The sequence below is a fragment of the Nelumbo nucifera genome, chromosome 3 (genome assembly GCF_055504915.1).
Source record: "Nelumbo nucifera cultivar China Antique chromosome 3, China Antique-T2T, whole genome shotgun sequence".
Classification (NCBI taxonomy): Eukaryota; Viridiplantae; Streptophyta; class Magnoliopsida; order Proteales; family Nelumbonaceae; genus Nelumbo; species Nelumbo nucifera.
In genome coordinates this window covers 97,703,267-97,714,313 of record NC_142651.1, presented here as the reverse complement: position 1 = coordinate 97,714,313, position 11,047 = coordinate 97,703,267, and the positions used below count along the sequence as shown (strand labels likewise).

Sequence of the window (11,047 nt, the reverse complement as noted above, 5' to 3'; positions counted from 1 at the left end):
AACTGGCATCAGAGAGGTTTTGATTGGTCATCAAGTCAAAATGTCACAACGTACTTGTAACTTTTTTGGTAAATGCACTTACGCACATATGCATAAATGTCGGGACAAGGCATGTTCTAATGCCATTTAATGCGAGTAAGATCACCAAATTTGATACACTAAAATAACCTCAGGATGAGTCTAGAAAGATTAGGATAGGTAAAGAATGATTTCAAGACAATAAAATGGTAGAGGTTAGAAGGGATCTTGGGCTCTTTTCTTTCTTTCTTTCTTTTATTTTTGGGTAAAGGATCCTGGGGCCTGATTGCTGCAATTGCAAATGTCCCCCAACTGTGAAGAATTTTAAATATGGGAAAATAAAATATTTTAGAATTTTGAATTTTAAGTAGGGTTTTGAGATGTATTAGTATAAAGCTAATTAAAATCTACATGGGTTGTCCAAAATCCAAATATAGGATCAACATGGAATAGACAGTGTAGTACAGAACTGGGAAAATTTACCAACCATAAAAAAATGAATTTCAATAGACTTGATCAGTTCAGATCTCTAGGGATATTGAATTGACTCTTTTAATAAATAAATCAATAAATAAATACTCGTAAGACAGATGAGATAGCAAACCAGGAATCACTCAGACACCTAGAACAATATTTTTGGATGGCTACCCAGATGGTCGGACCATTTGGCCCAGAAACTGTCCAAGCAACCGAATCTGCTTTACCCCAAACCTTCTCTGGCCAAAAATCGTTAAATTAATCAATGACCCATTGACCCAGACAGTCAAATCGTCAACCCATTCAATGGTTTTTGGCTGTTTATTATTTCAATCATTCTTTTCTTTTTTTGTCAGAATGGGCCATCATTCCGGTTTCAGAATGGTTCCGGTCCCAGGTCATTTTTTGGGTTTACAAGGATTAATCACCACAAGTATAATATGCATAAAACACTCAAGCATCATTCCGGTATCATACAAAAAAAAAATCCATTTTGGTTCCTGCATCATCCTTAAAATTTACAATATTGAGTATTATAAGGAGAGCATATTAAAAAGCATGCATATGTGATATGTATAATATATTTGAGAGAACACTTGATACACAAGCTTCTCTAGTTCTCTAGTCCCCTTTTCAATTCATTAAGATTGAAATAAACTGCCAGATATGAATTGCATTTCCAACCAGCACGATACAAATGAACCCAAGGAGCCCGTTAAAAATCATAGACAATGCAAGATATCATCACCAAATTTAATTGTTTCCAAGACATTGCATGAAGGCATCGTATTATTGAATGGTTTCTAGATTTCTACATCGTCTATAGCTTTCTCTATGGTATCAATACAGAAGCCAACAGACCTTCCCATGGACATGGCCTCTGCAAGTTTTGATCTAGCTCCTTCATGACGACGTAGAAGTAGAACAATGTTTAATACTGCCCATCTCACCTGAGAATCTGCTTTCTTCTGTGTAAAGCCCAAGCCTTTCAGTAATCTGTCCAACTGCTCCATAACCAAGAAAATAGCAGTTAGTGACCTTTTAAGATTTCATCTCCGCCGTAGTAGGGAACAAGGTCAGGTCTACATGGCATATCAATACAAAGTATCATATGCCAGGAAATGGACAAATCATTATGCATGATGTATGACCCATTATTTGGCCTTTTCCAAGTATCATTGTATCAACAAATCAATAAAAAAGAATCAACTGTTATGATCCTAGTGTTCTATACTATCTTGAGTCTTGACTGTTAGCATTGTTTTTCTGACCTGTTCAAGGTCACCAAGATACAGTTCTATATTATCTTGGTAATCCACTCTATGGTTAATTTTACTCCTTGTAAATTTACATGTTTAGCTAACTAGGCACCCTGTGACTATATTTAAAAATCACAGCCAACCTTGTCAATATCAGCAAGACCTCCCTCAGCACATCCAAATAAAAGATATTCCGTTGCCACACCAGCCAGTGCTATGCATGAAAACCTATTCAGCATCTGCATCAAGAGCATACCCACCTATAGTTTTTTTTTGGTACAGGCGCACCTATACTTGTTCAAAAAAGAACAAAAAACTACCAAGAACAACAAAATCACAAGCAGCACACAAACATGTAAACACCACAACAAAGCAGATAATGCAAGAATGCAGCATTCCAATCTTAAGATGTAAAAACATTTTTCATACTTGCAAAAAGCACTACCCTCACAAAGTTGGGCCATCCTGTATATTAATCCTACAATTGCATATCATGCAAACCAGATTGAGTACAAAACCAAATCCTTTTATGATCACAGGGATTTCCAGACATAATTGTAAGCTTACACAAGAACCATCCATAGCAAGAAACATTCAAAATGAATTAAGAATTTGGCTCCAAAGCACCGTATGCGCACTACAATGTCATCCCAACTTCTTGTGCACAAATTCCAAGAAAGGAAAAAAATCTCACCTGAGCAGAAACTTTCCCTTTATTTACCTGCATAGTACAGGCACAGTGAAAAAAGTGTAGTTTAGTAGTCATTGATATGATGTCCCAAATGAAAAGAAAAATCTAATAATTGAAACCAAGTCAAACAACACAACAAGCACAAACTGTTTTCTGATCCAACCCAAAGATTAAATTTGCCAACTCAAATTATATACCAGTAGTAGCGTTGACACATCCAACATTAACAGTGATTTATTAACCAAATTTGTGGAATTGTTTGAATGACAATGCCAAGCTTGGTGCAATAGAAATTCATATCCTCCTAGCAAGAAAAATGAAAAAGATAACTACTACTACAAGGTAAAGCCACCCCACAATACGTGAAATCCCTTCAATTCTCAATTTTCCTAATTCAACTTCTTTTATTTTTTTTTAATTAGTAACATTTTGATTTATTCATTTAGGTAAAATAATGTTATATGTACAAAAGGATAGTGGCCAGAACCCCAAGCCATATTTACAAGTGTAACAGGCCGTTGATTTATGTTTCCTCAATACAGCTGATTTCTTTCAACTCCTTATCTCGCAATTGCATCTGCCACGCTGTTCACTGTTCTCGTCACCCACTTGGCCAATGCTCCACCTCGCAAGGCTTCTTACCAATTTTGTATCTATACTGCCATGTGTCCAAATCACTGTTTTTGACCCACTCTTGTAGTTCTAGAGTCCCCTACTGCCATTATGTATTTGTCGCTTTCAGCTTTTCCCAACCTCAAGCCTATTACTGCCAACAGTCCTGTACGGATCATGTCTCCAAACCCTATAGGTGTTGAATGGAGTAGTGTTTTCAACCCATTGTTGGCCCAGCCAATTGGACCATTCAACCCATCATGTAGTCATGATTCTGTTTCAGGTTGTAAACCTGCCATTATTTGTAAAACATTGACTTGGTCAGTGACCTGCCAACCCAAGCAGTTAAATCATCGACCCGCTTGAGCTGGTCAGGGTTGAGCCACTGGCCCACCACCCTGAGGGAAAATGGATCAGCCTCCGTGTTGGTTTTTAAAACACTGGAATAGAGTGCCATCATGTTCCCCAAATGATTTCAAAATACTCCAAACAACCACTGATTCTTCTAGGTTGCCCCTACTGCACCCATCAGAGTTTTGTTTGATTTGGTTCACATCTGTCAGTATCCAATGTATCATCCTCTTCCACCTGTAGATGAAGATAATGCCACCATTTGCCACACCCTCACTATGTTACCTGTCAAAAAGGATTGAACAAGCTCCATGTTTTCATCCAGTGCATTACTTTAATGAAGATAAGCTCCATCATCACCTCCTTGGAAGATAATGACTAATATACCAAAAAGGTTGGATAAGGTGAACTTGACTAGAGGGGAGCATTCATGGATCCAACCAACCATAAAAGTTTCTTTTCCCAGTTAAAGCAAACTTCTCCATCTTTTTAACTGAGTGTATATTGCATAATGACATGGATTTCAGAAGATAATGTATTAAAATTTCCTATTTTTACATCTCAAAACATTGATAACCATTTCCATCCTCCATGTCCTTAAAAAAATCCTCACTAAAGAGCATTCTTCAACATTCAATCCACACCCCAAGATAATCAAATCACTTGAAAATGACTGCTACTAAACTTTAGTGCATCCAATTTGGGTTCAAGTCACACAAGAACTGAGGTCGTAATTGGATTACCTCCTCACTGCACCAAAAGCCACTAAAGTCATCAATTTGAATCTAAATTTACCTATTCTATAGGTTGCTTACTTACAAGAATGCATAGGAAAAAAAGAAGAGAAAAAGAAAAGACAGAAGAGGGATTCCTTGGCAAAGCCTACTATAACACTTAAAATATCCTTTTTCCTGAACTACTTTAATAAGCACCAAAAAGCAGTTGATTGAGGTGCCCCTTATCCATTTCCTCCACCTCCTATTAAAACCCTTGTTTCTGAGAACCAAATGGACCAAGTTCAAAGTATATGAGGCGTATTGGAAAGGGTTGGATTCAAAGACTACTTTCACCTGCCTGGCAGGTCGCATACCCTGAGTTCATTGGAACAAAAAAAGATCATACTAGTTATTTAGAGATGTTCTTTGAAGGGGTTGTGTTGGGTTCTTTTCCCTTTTCACTTGTATCAGTGATACTTTTATCACCTGGGTTTGTATCTTTTTTCAATTTTTCCTTCAATGAATTTTTTATTTTGCTGTGAAGAAAAAAAGTTGGCCTAAACAGAACAAAACAAAACTTACTTCTTCAACAAACTCAAAATCCACAAAAGCTGTCCCTGCTTGAACATTGAGGGATCCTTCCTTTCTCAGAGCTTCCAAACTTGACAGTGTATAACCCTTGGGAAGAATTCCAAGCAAGTAGGCTATTATGAAATGCCCAGCTTCATGCTGCACAAAGGAACCAGAAGATTGTTATTTCCTGAAGTTCAAACATTAAACCCATTAAAAATAAAGTTACAGTTGAAAAGGGAAAAATATGCAGTCTAAATATCAAAATATTAGATATTATGCAAGCTGAAATGAATTTTAGCATTTGAGACAGAAAATTGGCTTAAATTTCATTAAACATATGATAAATAATATATGTGAGACATCGAAATTACTTAATTGCCACATCATCATGGACCACAGATATTCAATGGATGTGGACCTTGGAAATATTTCTCAAATGTATATTATCACTTAAAAGTTCCAAGTGAAAATTTAAAAGACAACAAGCTTTGAAAAGTTCATAGTAGAAGGAACAAGACCATTAGATTCTCAATTATTATATTCAGAAAGATATATTTAGGTTAATCCCATACATAACTTGCAGATAGTCAGTCTAATAGGATATGTTTCATTTCTGAATCTAAATCAACACCATTAGGTTGTCTCAACCTTTATCCAGAAAGATCTGCTTAGCAGTGTATACCATACATTACTTGCAGACTATCCAATAAAATATGTTTCATCATTGGATTCAAACCAATCCAAGAGCTCTTTATTATTTATAAAAACGAGTGTAGAAGAAGATTCTGAGTGAGGGAAGTATGTCTATATATAAGAGGCACATGATGTCCAGCTTACTTGAATGACCCTATTGTGGTATTTTTGACTAACAGTATGACCAATTGTATCAAGAACCAAACTGCCAATTCCTCCATTTACCAAAACCTACAAAATGACAAGTTGGTGAGCCATTTGGATAGTCTGAGCATGCAATCCAACAATTTGTAATGCATTAAGAAAACCTTGAGGCTTAAAACACTCCAGAATTTTGAAAGCACAAACTTTTCAGAATCGTAAAACATTAGTTTTGCTGCAAGTCTACAAGAATTCCCCTCCACCCTAAGCCACCCACTAATAAATAAAAATTAATAATAAATGAAAACAAAAAGTAAGAGATACAAGTACTATTATGCTCTCTGCACCCTCTAAACTAGCATGAATGAAACACCAAATTATAATGTGATTGAAATTGGGAGAGGGGGAATAATTTCCCCAGTCCTCCAAAGAAAATTGCTCACATTGAATATCCATACAAATAGTGGTTGTTAGCAGAGAGAGAGAGGGAGAGAGACAGAGAATAATAGAAATTTATGGATTAGATGGGATGAGAATGATAGAGTTGGCAAACAAAATCAAATTTGCCCTTTATAAAAAGAAAAAAAATAATTGAAAAAAATCCCAATGCATACAGTCTATGCTTTTAAGGAGCACTTGCAGGCTCCAAAATGACAAGGGAAGGGCCAAATGACATAAAAAAGGGGGTAATGAACAAAGATTAAAACGTGTCCCCACCAACATAAGCTACAAGCAGAAAAAAGTGGATCAGCAAGCACCCAATTAGCAAAGACAAATGTATTGCATATGGCTTAAAAGGAATGATACAGGTTTTGCTTGTAATTGGAATAACAAGGCTAGATTCTCTGGTTACTGCAGAAATTTTACCACTTCAGACCAACCATGACTGGTCGTTGTGACTTCTAGTCGATGCAATGACTGGACAGTGCCTAGTTGATGAAAAAAAAAAACAAAGACATGTTCCAAATTTGAGATATTGATGCAATCCTGTAAATAGGTTTAGACTAAAACTATGCAAGAAAAGAATGATATTTAACCTTTAGTAGTATTCGTTTTGCAAACATCAAAAAGTATGGCTAGATAGGCTAGGATAAGGAATTAAAGCCTTTTTTCCCAAAGAAAGAGTGCAAGCTTTACTTTTTAATAAGCCCCTTATTTGTGGCAACTCTGTAGTACCACATCACTGATTAAAAAAAATTGAAACAACCCCTCCATTGTCTTCTTTTGTTTGTATTTTTTTTTTTTTCTATTTTATGTACTATCAGTCAATCATAGGGGCATTGCTTGGTGTAATGGTAAATTCTCAGGCTGACAAACGTGAGAATGCAGATTCAAATCTGAGATTGGCCACATCCTTCCCAAGACTCCAAATAGCTGGGACCAACATTGAGTAATGACATTTTTTATCAATCAATCATGTTCCACCGAAAATGTTTAAAGCAACAGTATAAATATAACAAAATACAAACATAATTCTATATTGTTTCAAATAAATAGAAATTCAAACAAACAAATAAAGCTTTCAAATGATTTTGTGGTTAACTAGGATGACTAGTCATTAATCAACAAGTCAACCCAAGTCAATGCTTAGTTGTCCTAGGCAATTGCAACATGAGTATTGACCAACTAATTGGTGTGCAGTTAGTCTGGCCCTCAACTGACTAGTTGACACTTTGATATTGAGAAATGACACAGCTTCAAAAACCAGATACAAAAGAATGATACAAGTATATTAAATGCAACACTCATACCTGTATCCATCTTCAGAGATCTAGGGAAATTAAGAGCCCATCCGTATTGGGCATCACAAGGATGAAAGAAACTTGTTATAGATTTGGAGGAGGTTTTCATACAACAACCATATTTGTATGAATTAATCATCATCTTACCACCAATGAAGTATTAACAGAGCTCGGTGTGGAATAGCACCCACTAAAATGTTCTACAAATACTCATCTATTTCTGAAGACTTCCTGTACAAATATTGCTAACATAACTATCATTACTTCTAAGTTCTAAAGTGGATGAAAATTGCTGGAGAAGAAAGCAGATTATCAAATTGTTTATATAACCATTTAATTATAGTTCTACACATATACTCCATCTTCTACAAGGGCTTCACATCGGGGGAAAGAACTATTTGTACTAGAACAGCTAAAGTTCAGCCAAAAAATAAGAATAACAATACCTTCAAGTACTATTAGCTCATCCTGTAAAGATAGCCAACCAGATTGTTACAATACCAAACATTCAAAACCCCTTACTCACCAATAAATGATCAGCATTAGAAACCAAAGATCAAATATTTGATGTAAGAACTTGTCAGGAATGCATCTCTTAAGTTTTTAAGCTTTATATGGTTAGTAAGTAATTGTCATCATCAGCACTTTCACAGGGAATACGAGTATATTTCCTTACAATAGAAATCCTGAATGTTTCATAAGCTTTTTCTTATTCAGATTTCAGAAACCAGAACATGCTGCTGTGACAAATCCCTTTTTTCATATAATAGTAAGGCATCATTCAGATCTCAGACAGAATCTTCTGGCAGAGCCTTCAAGTCTTCTAATTGATAATGGAGATATTTAGATCAGTCTGGATTTTTCAAATATTCTGGTTTCTTTTTAGAAGAAACAATTCTATATCAGCAACATTTCAATCACCATAGCATCACAACCCATACAAGAAAACACAATCTAAACTGAGAGATGAACATTGGTTTCAAAAGATTTTTTAGTGGAGAAGCATAAATAAGCCAGACAGTAACTCTTTCTGTTTCATGATGAAAATCAATTGCTTTCTAGGGGCACTAAGGAGGTGTTCTATGCTGTGGTTTTAAATAGGGGTTGTGTGCTTCAAACCACTAGGCCCTGCCATGCTGTGTTTGAAACCATGGGTTCTGGAACTCACCAAACCCTTGGTAGTGTTCTGTTGTTGTGTGGTGTGTTCTAGAATATTAGGATTTGAAAAGTGTTGGTTTTAAGGCTAGATGTACTGAACCAGTGCTGAATAAATCCAGAAGAGTGAGTGTGGCTGTGAACATGAGAAATAAGTATGTTCAAATACTTATGACATTTTGAATTCTGAAACCACATATTGCTGGCCAGAATGAAAAACAGCTTAAAAAAACACCCAGGCACCATGGTGTCTTCTGGAACCAGATGAAACATGAAAATAACACAGCACTAAACGCCACCTAAATCATAATTAAAGAAGAAGCAAACCGCAGTTTCTCTCAAAAACAAAAATACAAGTAAATTCCCACTCGTCTACAGTACAGACACTTCAAGCAACAACATTAATGAGGCCAAGTAGATTTCTTTTTCTCATTTTTTCCTTTTTCCATTTCAAAAAACTATACAGATCATCAAAAAAAATCTAAATAAGGATATCAATGCTAGACTGATTTTGAGGTCATAGAGAAAAGGCCAATGCAAGCATTAATCACTCCCATAAACAATTAAGTGACAAAAGTAGGTAAACTGACAAACATGGATTATGAATTCAAATTTTCAAATACAACTTACCAAGTCCAATGACCACAGAAATAACAATCCAAGGGATAAAAGTAGGATTTGTTGTTGTGTAAGTCCAAAAGCAACCCATGCAGAAATCCCTGCCAGAACAGCAGCAACCTGTAGATTTCTTTCTATTGAACCAAGTGTTGCATCTACCGGTGATAGAAGAGATAAAGTATCTATATTGTTCAACTTCAGTTCATCCAAAGTATAGAGCCTTTGGGGGATCTGCATCATTTATTTTGCAAAAATTGTTAGACCATATACTGCCACTCATATATTGACTTTCTTTGAAAGGTAAGGAATATCAAAAAAAAAAAAAAAAAAAAAAGATCACATCTCAGACCATTTACACCCAGTTGTATTTGTTTATAGGACTATAAAATTGTTAGCAAGGTATTAACATGGGAATATCAAAAAACCTAACTAGCTCTATTATCTGCACTTTATGAACCGATAACCATGAACAGAACATCCATCCCTTTGAGTTTGCTAAACAAGTATGGATCGCTTGAAGAGTAGTTCTCAAAGATCCTAGCATTCCTTTCTCTTCAAATTGACCAAAATACAGCTATTGGCACCAAACTCCACACTACTCTAGTCTTTTTCTTAGACCTTGAATCTTCCAAGTTCCAACTCAACAAAAAAGACTGAACGAACTGGAGGAAACACCCAGCCAAGCCAAAGGTGTCCGGAACTACACTCCACAACTTAGTATAGAAAGGACAGCACAGACATAAAAGATTAGCTGTTTCCACTTCTTCAGGGCACAAAACGTATCCCCATTGATCCAACACCATCCCCCTACTTAAGAGCATATCTCAGGTTAAACACTTCACAAAAGCAAAGTCCAAAAAAAAAACTTTGGAGGGGGTTCCACTGTGCCAAATTGCATATGCTGGAAATTCCCCAAGGGTATCCTCACACAAGCTCTTGCACAAACAACAAAGATTTCTCCACTAAAAACTTCAAAGTGATATAAGAGCAAAAGAAGCATGTAGACGGTGTTGCCTTATAAGTAAAATACAAATCAACAACAATATTTTATGGAAATTCCCCACAGCTTAAACCCCGGAAGATATATGCAGCCACGGTGAATGATTATATATCCCATAAAAAAACTGCTGCCCTTAGCCTACCAAGTTACCAGAGGGAAGCAGACACCAAAGCCCAGACCACGATCACTCTCATTGCACAGCTGCACAATTCTACAAGCAATTTACCAACAATCAAAAGAAAATGCAGGTTTGCATCCATCTACATGCACCCACATGCATAGATAACGAGTGGATTCCTTCATACCATAACAAATATGCTATTGCTATATGTTAAACCATTAGAACCCCAGAAGTCAGCGAATGAGTATGCAGACATGGGTGATGAAGATATAATCTACATGCATGGCACCACTGCAGAAACAACCAAATGGCATTAAAACCTTCTGCTACAGAAAAAGGGTAATGGAGGCACAGGACAACCTGCCTTGCTGCGCCAAAGCAGCGGAGACCCCCGGGCTTTCCCTGTAAATCCCTAGCAAGAGATAGTGCCGCCACATCATTCCCGCTTGCTAGTTCCTTATCTACTTGTTCCAAAATCTGCAATCGTGAACCACCAGGTTCAATAGAACATAGAGCTCTAACCATGCGAAGGTTCAAACGTGGCCGCAACGACAACCTGAAACCATAATACACCATGGAGCCCATCTCTGGCAACCAACTTCAGATATGCATACTAATGTCCTAACAGATATAGCCTCGATGAGTGACTTCGGCTTCCCGTCACTCCCAACCACAAAAAATAAATAAATAAATAAATATATATATATATATAAAAGACAACCACAAAAAAAAGAGTTATTTTAATAAGATAGAAGGGCAGAACTATATTGGTGATCAAGGGAGATCAACCAGGGAAAAATAAAGTTCGGAATTTTTCAAAGAAAGCTGGGAACAATTGAACAAAAGTTCCATCAATTTTCCATCGCATTTAACAGAATGA

At 36.3% G+C, this 11,047-nt stretch overlaps 1 protein-coding gene across 3 annotated transcripts; it reads right to left on the bottom strand.

Annotated features, from left to right (window-relative positions):
- Positions 1 to 1,142: 1,142 nt before the first annotated feature.
- LOC104588407 (stress regulated protein) lies at positions 1,143 to 10,838 on the bottom strand. 3 transcript variants are annotated; one of them, XM_010246314.3, is made up of 7 exons: positions 10,528 to 10,825; positions 9,059 to 9,277; positions 5,535 to 5,621; positions 4,707 to 4,853; positions 2,449 to 2,475; positions 1,898 to 1,993; positions 1,143 to 1,499 (listed from the first exon to the last, which is right to left on the bottom strand). In XM_010246314.3, exons 1-7 carry the CDS (start codon positions 10,750 to 10,752, stop codon positions 1,299 to 1,301), a joined length of 1,002 nt encoding a protein of 333 aa, XP_010244616.1. In that variant the 5' UTR covers positions 10,753 to 10,825; the 3' UTR covers positions 1,143 to 1,298. The 3 variants fall into 3 exon arrangements, with proteins under 3 accessions (XP_010244616.1, XP_019051693.1, XP_010244617.1); XM_019196148.2 differs by lacking the exon at positions 5,535 to 5,621 and having other exon boundaries at positions 10,528 to 10,838; XM_010246315.3 differs by lacking the exon at positions 1,898 to 1,993 and having other exon boundaries at positions 10,528 to 10,831.
- Between the last annotated feature and the right edge of the window lie 209 nt (positions 10,839 to 11,047).